This window comes from Phaethon lepturus, unplaced genomic scaffold, assembly GCF_000687285.1.
Source record: "Phaethon lepturus isolate BGI_N335 unplaced genomic scaffold, ASM68728v1 scaffold16023, whole genome shotgun sequence".
NCBI classification, from domain to species: Eukaryota; Metazoa; Chordata; class Aves; order Phaethontiformes; family Phaethontidae; genus Phaethon; species Phaethon lepturus.
This window is the reverse complement of record NW_010527133.1, coordinates 77,530-92,157: the sequence shown is the minus strand read 5'-3', so window position 1 is coordinate 92,157 and position 14,628 is coordinate 77,530. Positions and strand designations below refer to the sequence as shown.

Here is a 14,628-nt window from a genome sequence, read left to right as displayed (position 1 = left end):
CTTTTTATCCTCTTTTGTACCCTAATATGCTTGTTTTATAATAACCCCATATAATAATTCCTAGAGCTACTGTAACAAGATTGTACTATCCTTTTCAGTGAACTCCTCCTAGCAGCTGACCTTCACCTCCCGCAGGCTGCGTATTTGTTACCTGGATAGGAGGATGTTGTATTGAGAAGGTTTTACAGAAAATGTTCCAGGAATACAGTGCCACCATGGATCTGGTAATTTCCAGCTTTGCCCTGCATCAGGCCTAGGAGATGAAGCTCTTCATGCTTCTTGTACTTCGTTATCATCTCTCTGGCCTTGAATTACTTGTGAGCCACCCTCTGTATAAATGACCATGCTTGTTAACTGCTCTGCTCTATCAGAGGATACAGCTTCTGCTTTTATAGCAGTACCAGCATGCAAAATCTCTTGAGACCCAGCTGTCTCTATCACAGCATGCGAGTACACACCAGGCTCATCCTGCATATCTGGTGGCAATTCTGTGACGATGTAGTGGGTTGCACCTTCAGAGAAGTCACCATCAGAACCCTGAACCATGGCTTGAGCTATTTCTTCGGTGACAATAATCTGTGATATTTCCCCATCCGACTCAACTAAATCCATGTGCTCACTTTGAACACTGAGTGCGTGGCTACCAGCTTCCTGCATAATTATCTGAGAGCCTTCTCTGGCTACCATATGCACAGTCCCTTCCTCATTTACAATGACCTGAGTGACACCTTCTTTCATCAGCTGGTCGGCTGCAGCCGTATCACATACGGCAAACTGTAATACTCCTTGGACCATTTTCTTGAAGGCAGCCTGAGCTCTCTCCTGAGATGCAATTATAGCCGATGGGTGCATGACCCGCGTCACTACTTCCATAGGTTCAGTATCTTCCCGAGTCTCTTGAACTTCATGGAACATCTGTATTTCTTGTCCCTCTGCATCACTGGGAACGCTGGGCATCTCTGGGTTTGGCATTTGCAAGAAATCTTTGTGACTAGACCTGCGTCGCTCAAGAAGTCCAGATTTGTTTTCCACTTCACCCAGCTCTGTTACAGCACAAAGCAGAGCATCTAATGCTGAGGAGGAGTCTGGAGGTTGGACTGTAGCTTCAGAAGCATCTAAAACTTCTTGTCGCATTATCTTCTGCAGTACAGTGCTACTGGAGTCAGGAACTGCACCTATTTGAACGGCCTCCTCCATATCAGTCCCTGTTCCTTCAACCACTACTACCTGTGTTGCACCATCTGCTAACTGCTCTGTAAGTATCTGCCCTGGAACCATACTACTCATGTGTGAGCCATTTTGATTTGTAGCTATGACTTGCCCATCTTCTGTAATATGGACCACCCTGGCCATCTGACCAGCCATTGCGAGCGTCTGAAGGGTAGCCGCTGCAGTTTCTTCCACGGAGGCATCAATTGCAAAATCACCATCGTATCCTTGAATAATAATAACTTGCTGAATTTCTTCAGGTGACTGTGGCTGTCTTCTACCGGCCCGGAAGGCCTTCTCTTTAACTGGAGAAACCTCTCCCAGTGCTGCTGCAGTAAAAGGACTGGTAGTTTCCACAAAGGTTGCTCCTTGCCCCTTCAGTCGGCACTCATAGGACTTGGACACAATGCCTACAAGATAAAATATGCTGTTAACATGGTATCGCGGCAAGTATCAGTTCATTACTTTAACAAATTGTAGCTTAAATGGAAAAAAATTCCTTGACAATTTTTAGATTTTGCTGGCAGAAAACACAAATAAAATGAGCAAGCGAACAAAAACAATTTGCATGTTTTCCAAATAACATATTTACAGTTGAAATAATTGCTGAGTTTAACAATTCTGCAGCCTATTAACAATTTAAATGTGTTTTTTAAAATACACCGTATAAAAAAGCCCAGATAAATACAATATACAGTTAAAAGCCATTAACGCATCTTTTATAAAAGATCCTATTGGTGATATTTCAGTACTTCAAGTAATGAATTTTAGGATCATATATTACATTAAACATATCTGGGTGTGAAAAAGTGTGGCTGATCCTCTTAATACCCTGCTTTTGTTGGCGAGGTAATTGCCACGCTGTCATCTTGATGCCATTGTCTTCCCTTTCATTTCCCACCTAGCACCTTCTCCAGCACACCTGACTGACTCAGTCACTAGCCTAGTTACCTGGAGAAAACACTTGGTGGTTTTCTTCACCTAAGCAGGATATTCTATAAAATATCATCAGAGAAACCTCAATTACACTTCCTAATTATTTTTACATGAAATCAATTAACAAATTAAAATAACTGTAACCTTCACATCCCAATTGCTTGCTCTGCCACTTGGTCTGGTTTTGGGTCGTTGAAGGTTTCCTTCTCAATTCCCATCACTACCAATAGAGCTTCAGCAAAGCAAATGGTGCCCACAGCTGCACAAGGTCAAGCCCACCATCCTCAAAGCATGGCCTCAGGGTTGCCTTTGGCATTTTTGGGAAGACATAACTAGAGCGCACCTTGTGACCAGCTTTGTGGATGTCTGTGGCAGAACAGCTCCAGCACTCGCTGTCTCTTCGTGGCAGTGCCGTCCTGAGGCACCCTGCAGCTGCTGCAAGTGCTGGGAAGCAAGCTTTGGGCCACAACCAGTGCACACAGAGGGAGGATTGGGTCCCAGACACTGAGAATGAGGTGAGGGTCTAATGCCAGATGGGCCTTGGGAAGGCTGCTGAGACTACCCACACCCATGCTCTAGTGCAAATTCACCTACACAAACTGAAATCACTCTGGAATAACGGGTGTAGCATCTTATCACTAACAAACATAGATACACCATTGATTGTTTGGGATAAAACAAGACTCTTACAGTCAAATTTCAGGCTAGCACTGTACTTCCCAAGCCAACAAGACTCTTCTAGTGAGCAACGTGCTCCGTTGAACTCAAGAGGACAAGAAAATTCTACTAAAGCTGGTCTAAAGGGGCTTTTTCACCCAAACCATAGAGCAGTCAGGCCCTCATCCCACAGAGAACTAAACTCGGCTCTAAAAACCAGAGGCTCATCTGCTTAAAGGTAAGTTCACACTTAGGAGCTGTGTTACTCTGAGACTGAGTACAGACATCATGCAGCCTCTAGCAACTTGATATGCTAAGGTGCGTATCAAGCTAATATTCCAAGATAGCACCAATGCTTAAAAGACTGAGCTCTTGCTGGCATCTATCTATCTATCCATCCATCCATCTTTTTTTCTATTACAAAGCTTCTAGTGGAGAACTGTACTGTGAAGCACAAGAAGTAATTCTGTTAAGCCGAAAGGCTGCGAATCACCTTCACAAGTCTAAACTGATGTTATACAACTTTCTCCATCTTAAGTTTGCGAGGCAGCTTACCTTTGGAAAAGAAAATTAACAATTTAAACCATTAGAGTGTTTCCAAGTGATGCTGCATGACAAATCTGGCACGTGCAATTGAAGCACATTTTGTCAGGCAGAAGTGAGAAGGAAGCTTGCTGTGGTACGACGGGTTCTTATCCCCACTTTTCCTGTGCTCTCTGTAGGCACTGACATTCACAAGACCCCCCAAAGAGCAGAAAAATAGGAAGGGGAAATCAACATAAAATGACAATTATCTTAGCTCCTCCACATTTTATAATAGAGTAGAAGTAATTAATTCTCTCAGGAATCTTGCTTTGTTGACATGATAAAAGAGGAGCCTGGCAGTGATGTGGCACAAAATCAAAATAACTCTACAAATCATGCATTTTTCACTGGATTTCAAAATCAAAATAACTCTACGATCATAATTTTCACACGCGCACAGCAAAATCATGACATCTTTCCCCTAAGATCATGATAATTTATGTAGGGGACACAGCATCACTGCATTGAGGAGAAGCTCCAGCCTGGGGAAGGGAAAGAAAAAGGAGATTCATCCTGTTTTCATCTCCTCAAATAAACGCTGTACCCATGAATCTACGCAACTCCAGCCTTTACTGTGCAATTGAACGGGAACTCTCCTGGGTGAAGAGCTATCCGGTGAATCCCTCGCAGCACTGATAATTATGCCATTCTGACTGCTTACTTAATCTATTTGAATCCAGAGGTGAGTTAAGCCACTTCCTGACCATTAAAGTAAACTACATGGGTAAATACTGCTGTCACTGAGGGGTGTGATGAAGCTTAACTACACCAACATCTTAACCTCAGCTCAGTGCAACCCCAGCTATTCCATCACAGTTCATAAATGCGATTGCAGGTCCATCTTTTGATTCAGCAATTTAATAACTTCGAGTGCTGTCAGTATTGCTTTGAAAAATGGCTCCTATAAAATGTAACAGCCTCAATCAGATTGTAAAAGATTCACCCACTGAAGATTCTTCCATTTCAACTATAATGAATTAATGTTGAGCTGTGTAGAAGTTCAAGTGTCATTTAAACTAATGTGAATCTACTGTAACTTTAAATTTTAACTGGACTATGACCAAGAATTTACTGGGAACATCAACTTCAATTTTAGTGATTTTTCATGGTAAATATGAATAGCAGATTTTACTGGTTTTCTTTTGTTTTAGCAGTGAAAAGCCAAGTAGGGAAGATATTTAGAAAACAACATATTTTGAGGCTTAGCTGCTATTTTGACTTTGGAACAGTACATTTCTATAGTGGAGCACTGCTATCCAACACAACATTTGTAGGAATTTTTATGTATTTAAGGAACATGTCACATTATTGGACTGTGTGTAGCAACAAATCATGTTGTCCTACTAAATCCAGCCTGCCTCTTGCCCCCTCTTAGAAACGGGCAAAGAGAAGGGGTAAGTGTTGGCTGACATGGCAAACATAAGCTGCAATACAAGCCCACATTAATATTAGGAAAAGTGGACTTGTTGCTGATTGCATGTCATTGCAAATTAAAAAGATACACAAATAGGCATTAAAATGACAAAATATAATGATACGAGAGCTCATATTCAGACAATTTGTAAAGAGGTGTTTCATATCTAGGGGTGCAATGATCACAGAATTGGTTTCTTTCCAAGAAGTCTGTCATTTCAGCAGAGCCATTATTTATCAGTTGGAGTCCTGAGCGACTGTTAGTTTTTTATATGAAAACGTCAGGATTTTTTAGACATTAAATCCATATTCGCAGGTTATTTTAATTCTCAGAGACCACAAACTCCCGAAATAGGGCTAAAAGAAATGCTTTGATGTTTAATGTGCTTCTGGGAAACTACAAATAGGGCTTAGTACCTTTTCCCCTCTCTTTTACTCAATACCTGACTTTCTTTTGTGTGTCTGTTTTATTCTTCTGTTACTGTCATCATTTGCTCCCCACAGAATAAATACCTTATTCTTTTGTTAAGCTTACATTTAATTAAAATGTACAGGATTTGTGCAGTAAACTCGAATGAAACAAATAAAACAAGGGCCCCCTCTCTTGAAGGCATACGTTGTGAATGAAAAATGTCATTACAGACTAAAAAATTTTGCAGTAAACAGGGCCTACAGAGAGAAGTTTCCCCCGTAATGACATCCATAAAATACACAAATGGCACTTTTAGTACCATCCTGAATATGGCATTTTCTGTGCTCTACACACAATCTAAATGGTTTGATCATAGAGCATAATACTCCATTGGGTTTATAGAACAATCAATGTTCCATAAAATGATGTATTTATCCAATAGTAGGCTCAGCAGTTACTGGTGTATGACATTGTAGGACACTGGCTTTGTACTGTTCAGCAGCACACATGCTGGCTGTAAAACTTATCTAACACTACTTCAACAACTTCATCTCATCTGTGTCAAGTAATTTGTTGAAGCCTCAGCTTGGTTTAAAAAAACTTGTAATAAAAATTCATAGAATTTTCAGGAGAATGAAAGCTGATGACAATAGAAAGGTCACATTGTGGCTCCACTCGCGGGGTCGGGGGTCAGCTGCAGTTCTAAAACAGAAAGTAGATTTCATGCATCGTGTAGCAGATAAAGATGGCATTAAGGAGACTCGTCTCAGAAAGAAATGCGTAATGCTTTAGGAAAGTCTGGGCTGATATTCTATGTAAAGCACCACTTTGCTCTCAGCCAGCAGCCTCTTTAGAATTCTAACCCTTCCCCAAAAGTTGTAGCAAGCGCTTGTGCATGGTGGGGCTAGGCTGAGGACATCCTTCACAAGGAGCACCTTTAGGACAAAGCAGTAAGTCATAAATGAAATAATCTATTACGACGACGGAAATGATCTGCATTTACACAGCAAGCTTAAAGCAGCTATTTTTCCTTTTCTGCAAAAGTTCTAGGAGGCCTGATTTATAGCACCCTATTCAGCAACACTTAATTTCTCATACTTTGGTGATTAGGTGTGTTATTTATTGACACATACAAATATTTGGTTTCTACTAAAAAGCAATGAATATTAAATAATGCGAATGCGAAGAAACATCTTTTCCTTCAATTAAATACAACCTGCAAGGAATTTAAAAGATATAGAAAATTCAACTTATACTTGGCATCACTTGAATGAGCAACTGATTTTTTTATTTTAAAAGTTATTGTCTACATGGCAGTACAATATTTTGAATGGTATGGTAAGTCCACCATTCAAATTCATAAAGAAATAATTCAGGCCTTGATCAAGCTCCAAGTTTCTGCTCTTTTTTCTTTCCCTTTTTTAAAAAACACTATTTTTGTAATGATCTCTATTTTAAGTGTCACTCTAAGGGCAGTCTAAGAACTGTGGCATAATGTCATAACTTTGGGATTTCCTTTATTTTCGGAGGCCATAATAATAAGCCACATTTTTCAGATCTCTGTTCCTTAACCATAGTAAAAACTATTGTTTTTCATTTGTAATGCTTTTATGTGCAAGCAATGCACAGGCCAGAATTTTCTAAACCAGCTAGTTAAACTAGTAAATAAGAGGTGTAAAGGCTCATTCATGTCTTCTGTTGAAGGAAAGAAAATAGGATGGGTCAAACCAAGAAAGGAAATAAATCAGCAACCCAAAATGACTCTGTCAGAACTGTTACGTCCATAAGGGCAGCAAATATTTGTAAAGCAGTACAGGCAAATATACCTATAGGGGACTTAACCAGTTCCCTAAGAGACCAAAAAAAAAAAAATTTACCATTGACACAAAGTACATGAATCTCAAGAGATACCAATGCAGCAAGGTTTTTTCCTTTCAGTATATTATTACTGTAAAAAGAAAATTAAACAACAAAAAAAATCCCAAATAATGTTCATAGTTCATTTTGTACTAAAAAATCCAGTAATGTCATGTCTCAACGCTGAAACTCAAAACATCCTTGGCTTCTAGTTTTGTCCTTAACCACTCAATCATGTTTAGAAACTTCAAGGTCTTCTAAGAATTGCTTGAATAAAGGATGAAGTTTTAACCTTTCAGATACCTTAAACAAAGCGGCAGATGTTCTTCTAGCTTCCTTAAAATGTAAAAGGAATTATTTTTGTAATTTTTTTTTCTTTTGAAAAACAGACTGAATTTTTCTGCTTGTTGTTTCTACCTCCCACACCTTAGAAGACTATGGCAAGAGCAACAAAAAAAACCCAAAAGAAAAAACCATCACCAAAATAAATAGCTGAGCAAATTCAGTTAGGGTGTTTACGCAGTTGGTTTGGTTTGGTTTAGTTTCCCTCCAGTGTGCAATTAACCTTTGGGAAAAGGCCTTCTATGTGAAAAGTTTCAGTTTCTCTTTTCCTGCACTCAAGGTCAAAAATGAACACTATAGAGCTCAGTGTTACAGAAGCTGTGCAACTAAAAAATATACATACCAAAACTCCCACTGATCGTGGCAAACATGCACAGTACTAACATGCAGCTTTTACAACTGCCTAACCTGCACAGTAACCGATTTTCTTGCAGACTACTACTGCTCTTTACCTGCTTGCCACCTTGTCTTCTCAACTCCTACGTGTGGGCAAAAACCTCACTGTGGCATATACAGCAATTACCTATACGGGCAAGCAGCATTAGGAACATATTTGGAGTATTTTAGCTAGCTCTTCCAGTGCAGTTTAGCAGCTGGAGGTGAGGATAGCCAGCCTGGACATTTCTTGGCAGTCCAGCTTCAAAGGCTACTCTGGCCCTCGGTTTGGCAACAACCGACATTGATGCCACACAGATGCACTCTTTCTGTTTTATCCTGCGCAGTGCAACTGGAAAGTGCATTTTTAGCACTTCTAAATCAGAATCCCAGTTTCAAGAGGTACCAGTCATGCTTGGTCAATCCAGAGATTTCTGTTTCCTAGGCAGACAGAACATAAAAGATAATACAAAAAAATAATATGAACACTAATATGAGAAAAATCAGGGGGGAAAATCCCACAGCTCTGCTCATAAGGTACATGATTCCTCATAAGGAAAATGATCTGGATTTCTGAAATAGGTCTAGTCCCAGACAATAGCTGTCTTTTTTGTCAAAAAAAGCAAAAAAACCCTTTTAGTCATTATTATCTCAGCAAGAATTTTTGTTTTCAAGAATATATACATTTAGATCCTGGTCTTACAAACATCATTTATTTATCAAGACTACTGCTTACTGCCATAGTTAGCCTCAATAGTCTCAAAGGGACTAAACATGGTAGCTTGCATTATGCATTGTGTTTGCATAATCAGGCCCTTGGGATTAACAATTCTGAAAGTGGCTAGCCTTCCCTAACGTTTGATGTACATATATGCACTAAAGAGAACAGACACTTGTAAGGGATACCTAAAATAAAACATCATGTTATTAAATGATCAAGCAGAAATTATATTCTTCTGCATACCTATCAAATACGAGTATCGTGATTTCCTGTGTTTATTTATTCTGATTTATGCACCCATTCAGTAAAAAGGAGCACCTGTTCTTTGCTCGAGGGCACGTCTCAACCCATTTGAAAAGCACAGCAGTTTTTAGGGGGAATGCTTGGGAATAACTAGAAATAGTAAGTTTCCCTGGTTAGTTGTTAGTTAAGATAGCAGAAACTACCATTTCCAATGTGATAGTCACATTTGTATTTCATCTATAAATTCAACCATGTTACGGTGTATATTCATATCTTTCCAGAGCAAATTACGGGAAATAACCATTTGTCTTCATTGCAGACACTTTTGTACGTATGGTAGAAAACAAACCTCTATTCAATAACTGCACAGAGGCACCATTAAAATCAAATTTACAGTAAACAGAACCTGCAGCTGGGGTAAAACACTAACTGTTAGTATTTTAATTATCTGCGAAGCTTTCGGAGGTCTAACATCTGCTCATAGCCAAATGACAGCAGCTGCTTTTGTACGCTTAAAACAATGTGAATTTCTTCTATAAATATTAAAATGAATTGTATGTTGCACGTTCATTGTGGCTATATTCCTTTTAGGCTGTTTCAGTATATAGGGTATTTTGAACTTCTTTCTTGTGGCAAGTTCGTAAAGGGCTGACCTCTTCAAAAGAATGAGAGGCAAAGACAGCAAAAATTCTTGAGTCTGTAAATTGAAAATGTTTAGAGACAGTACTAGAGGTCACCCTCTGCCAAGACGTTGCTAGCAAATGCTAACAGAACATCAGCGATAAGTTCTGATCATCGTGCACTACAGGAACTTCAAGGACAGGACTTCTCGGCATGCAAGGCATCAGGGATGGGCTGTATGAAAAGCTAACGCTCATCTAATGGGGAAAGCAATTAATGCGCTATCTGATCAGACAAAAAAATGTTCTGTTTCAACATCCAAATAATCGAAGGAGATGAGTGTACCCTCTTTTGTGGACTTCATCAAAATCATACTGGAATCAGCCCTGAATCATACGATTAGAAGTAATAAACTGCCAGGAAGAAGGAGCTCTGCTGGGCCCATACGAGATCAGTTAATTTTGCTAAAAAGGGCGAGCTTCGTAACTTAATTTTGCAACTTCTTCTCTGGACATTGACATACAGTTGATATTTTCCTTCTTGTCTCTCACCTGCTTGGGAGTATAGGAAAGAATATAGGAGGAGTTGACACACATCTGGTCAAATGGCAGAGTCTGGTACAGTGAGAGACAGAGAGCATTTCAAGCAATTTCAGAAGAAAACAAGGGAAGGGGGTTTTATGGTTTTAACTTGTACAGGGTTTGAGTAGAGAAAGATCTTTTTCTTTCCTTTTATAGCATCAAAGGTAACGCCAGTGGCTAATAATATTTATGCATTTTTGCAATAGCTCTACAGCTGGAAAGGAGCACTATGATCATTTAATCTGGAAGCTGTAGGTCATGCCAACCCATGTTTTGAAAAAACAACTGATTAGATGCTTCAGCCTTACATGCGTAACCACAGCGTAGGATCAACCGCCAGTACAGCTGTCGCCAAACTGGTACCTGGCATAAGATGGAGGTGAATTAATGACAAAGGCAGTTCCCAAGCTTCTGACGTCAGATTTCCCACCCAAAAGTCAGTCTCAGTGCAAGGGATCCAACAGCTTCTGAGAAGAAGGGCATAGGGCTGGTCACAGGTGGTCCGGTTACAGCGCAGAGGCCTTCCTCTCTGCTGGCCCCTCACTCCTCCCCAGGCACTGACACCATCAAGGCTTATCATGCCCCAAATGACGGTCGGTGGAAAAGATGCTGATTTTTCTGCTCAGAGTGTCAGAGGCTTAGCAGTAATGCTAGGATTACTTAGGAAGCACGAAGCAGGGGTACCTGCAGGTTCTGGGAGGTGGGATGGGAAGCAGAGGCTGGAGAGATGGGTAGCTCTTTAATACCACTTTCAAGGGTCGAGTGTGTGGCAAAGTCTTCTTTTCATGAGTCACCTCTGGTGAAGGATGGAAGCAGCATGTTTCCAGCATATCTTCAAAGGAACAGCTGTTCATATAATTGACCTTTCTTCCTGACAGAAATATATTTTCAGTGCTAGATACAGTAGTACTTAAATAAGCTGCTGTACGTAGATAAAACAAGGCAGAAGACGCCAAAGGTGTGCTTTCTGAGGCATCGCTGAGCACTACCGACGCAGGAATTGCTAAGATGGTGGGTGTGCCGGGGCTGCCTGGGAGGTGCAAAGTAAACGGTTGCACTGCAGCTCTGCCCAAGTGCTCAGAAGCTCCTTACCTGAGTTGCTTCCACTTGGCTGCAACGTTGTGCTTTCAAGATCTGAATAACTTTCATACTACTCTGTCAACAAAACTACCTAAATCGTTGGTTAGCTAGAGGTAGAAATCAACAGCTTTTAGATGGCATACGGGGTTAATACTAAAGTGTGAGGAAGTGTTAACATCATTACAAAGAAAAACAGGATGTAACATAAGTAAATACAAAAATAACAATGCAAGATTCAACTTGCGCTACTGCGTACTAGCACTTGTGGAGAAAGTAAATATGCAAAAATGATATTCAATGAGAGAGAAGTCCCTTGAGATCTGTAATGCTGAAGAAATGTAAAGAATGACAGTGTTCATCAAATTACATGTGAGTTTATGAAAATGTAAAACAGGAAAAGAAAACAGGCCAAAGCAATTTTTAATTGCACATTCAAAGGCACGTCTGCTGCACGCTGTTCTGGTACAGATACAACTGAATTATGTCTTGACCTCTCTAGGGGAGAGATCCTGGCTAAGGAATATTCAGAACAGTGAAACGAGAACTATTAGAAGGCTGACTTGCATGGAAATATTGCAGGTTTAAGTGCAATAATTCTGGCTACATATTCTGCCAATGCTGAAGAGGGAAGAAAATTTTTGTCCCTTTTGGGTCAGCATAATCTGGTTTTGATGAAACACTAGAACATTAATGCCATGCTGCGGGAAGATGTTTGGACGTGGTGAGCAATGGAATGCCAATTCAGCCACCTTGTCCACTTCCAGGTACTGGGGTGACGAAGCTCCCAGATGGAATAAATTGACTGCACAGTAGTTAGAATATGATTTAACCTGAGTCATCACCATTTGTACTGCAAATCCGTACTGTTCCAGATCAGTTCAGTGAAACATAGCATGTGACTCTGCAGTAACTACTCAGTTAACATTTGTAAACAACTCCATTCTGAACTAAAATTCACCCAAGACTGTGGCGCCTTAAGTCTTATAAAGCCAAATAATTTGCAATGACTGTCAATCATATGAAGCATGAATTCTATTCAAAAATGGACTAGTAAACAAACCCTGCCACCCTGTCAGGTCATTTCATTAGCTCTTCTTATTTTTTCCTTCCTGAGGCCCAATTTAGACTAGGAACTTATTAGTGATCACATTTTTCTAACATATTTTAAATGTCACTTAGCTCTTACTTCTGATAGCACTTGTTCAAAGATGTATTATGTACATATGTCTACAACCAAAGCCAAATAGTGCTTAAAAGATTGTTAACTAAATGATGCGAAGTGGTTTAAAAACATCGTGGTTCCTAGTATACTTGTCTGTCGCATGATGCACACTGCAGCAAATGCACTTTTTATTCTGCTGTTACAGAGGACCTGCTACAGCGTTGTTAGTGGTATCATAAGTGGACCCCAAGCACTTTTACTATTGCTGGAACTTAGTTCACATTTTTCAGTGCAGTAGACAAAATTTCAGAGGAAGTTACGATCATTTTTGTGAAAGCGGTAAAGCTTGTGATATGCGACAAAACAGAGACCAGATAACACCCCACCAAAAAAACCTGGAAGGCTGGAGTTAGATACCTGGAAGATCTGATTTGCAAAAACACTGAGAAACTAACAGCTCCTTCTGACACTTACGTTAAAGGGTTCTTATTTCAGCTACCTTTTTTTTTAATACTTCTTACTCTCAGCTGCCGTAGTTTAGTGAACTAAGTTTCCTAACTTCTGGCACATAACAGACAAAACACGCAGGAAGACTCATTGTGGTCTGTCATTTCAAAGATGTGCAGATTAAAGAGTTTCTGAGCAGCTCATGGCATCGCGGGTTGAAACAGCTGCTGTGAGTCCCAGGTAGGTCTTACTTAGAGATTCCATAGCTATATCTTTTCGTACCTGTTGAGGTTCACCGTTTCTTTCAGTGTGTCTTCAAGTACCTTTAAAACATTATTCAGGTGCTTCTACTGAAAAAAGACTCTAAAGCTGCTTGAATGATATTGTTTTCTTTATAAAAAGAAAATACACATATGAAAATGTACACAGACAGGACAAAAATTATATCCCTGTCGAAAAGAAGTCCAAAATTAACGTATTCCTTCTTCCACATGTTATTTTTTAATGTGTCTTTCACAAGAGAGTGAATTTTATGGACGATTTTTAGGTCTGTGTGCCTAAAGCTAATTTCCTCAATGCAGAATTAGGAAGCAAAATAAAATTGCCCTGCTTTCCACTAGTGGTAGGCACAACCACATGCAAATGCAAACTGAACAGAACACGTTTAAAATCTAATAGCATTTATCTAACCACATGCTTCTAAAACTGTATCTCCTGAATTGCTCACAATTAGTAATATATTTATCACTAAATAACGCCATAAAATGAAAAAGCATTGTACTAACTTTTCAGGCAGTGAAAAAAAAAAAAACCACCCACAAAAAGTGTGTTGCCAGGGTCACAAATGAATTCCCGGGTGTACAGAGTCCCAGCTTTATGTCTTAATCACAGCATTATCATTTCTTAGAAGAGCCTCTTGTCATCCCCAAGAGTTGAGGCACTCCATTTACCCACAGTGAAGCACTAGTCACATCATTGCAATTTTCCTGATAATGCCCTGTCAATGAATCAACCCCATGTTCATGAGCAGAGAAGAGTTCAGTGTCCATGTATCCTATAATGAGGAATGCTGGGCTGCAGTCTCTGCTGAGATTGTCATAGGTGTCCACTGATACCATCTGCAATTACAGAATTTTATGAGATGGAAACTGGTTCATTATGAAAAAGACTCAAGTCTACCAGCTCATTTCACAGATGTCAGATGGTAGACTTCCTGATCATCACAGTTCTTGCAAGTGCATAAGAAGGGGCCTGTAGTTAGACTTTTGGGAGTTAAGCATATAGTTAATGCTAAGCATAGGCTTAAATGCTTTTCAAAGTTGGACCTCAGTTAGCCCCGGTCTATGATATTCAAAACAGGGACTTAGACGCTTTAATTTCTGCTTTACAAGGGCCAAATGAGCACTGCTTGTTCCCAGAGGAAGGCAGTCACAAAGTTAGCTAAAAATCACTTTTGCCCCCAGCCAAATATATCTCTCTCAGACTGATTTCAGCCTGATTCTAAGCAAAATGACTGTACGAACAAGTTCAAAAGTATCATCTGAATTCCATTTCGAATTGTCACCTATTCAAATAAATGAATAAAGGCATTCCTTTTAAAAGGCTAAAGTACATTCTGTATAACCATACATTTTTGTAGCTTTTAAAATAAGTTTCATCAAAAAACTTCATTGTTACATTTAAGAAGAATGTGTAGTGTGGAAAATGTTGTTGATAAAGTTTCTTCTCACAGAGTAATCCCTCTCATACTTCCATGTTTTTGCACACTCAGACAACGATATGTACACCTTCAGATCCAGTAACTATCAGCTTAAACAAACACCTTCATTTCAGACAATTCAGTCTAAGAACACAGAAATTAAAACCATTCTCTAGGCACTGAAAGAAGTACAGATTTCTTCTGCAGCCATCAAGAAATAAAGTGCTGTTTGCTATAATAATATAATAATATATCCCCCTCCACCCTTGCCAAAATGACCCTGTTTCT

General features: G+C 39.6%; 1 protein-coding gene across 1 annotated transcript; it reads right to left on the bottom strand.

Annotated features, from left to right (window-relative positions):
• Nucleotides 1-270: 270 nt before the first annotated feature.
• Nucleotides 271-2,717, bottom strand: LOC104617865 (zinc finger protein 407-like). Its single transcript, XM_010283299.1, has 2 exons — nucleotides 2,489-2,717; nucleotides 271-1,619 (listed from the first exon to the last, which is right to left on the bottom strand). Exons 1-2 carry the CDS (start codon nucleotides 2,715-2,717, stop codon nucleotides 271-273), a joined length of 1,578 nt encoding a protein of 525 aa, XP_010281601.1.
• Nucleotides 2,718-14,628: the final 11,911 nt, after the last annotated feature.

What these genes read in the sequence shown, in the direction of transcription:
- LOC104617865 (XM_010283299.1), bottom strand. Translation starts at nt 2,717, where the DNA reads ATGGGTGTGGGTAGTCTCAGCAGCCTTCCCAAGGCCCATCTGGCATTA. An exon ending in TCCACAAAGCTGGTCACAAG is followed by an intron (nt 1,620 to 2,488) that starts GTGCGCTCTAGT and finishes TTTATCTTGTAG; the next exon opens with GCATTGTGTCCAAGTCCTAT.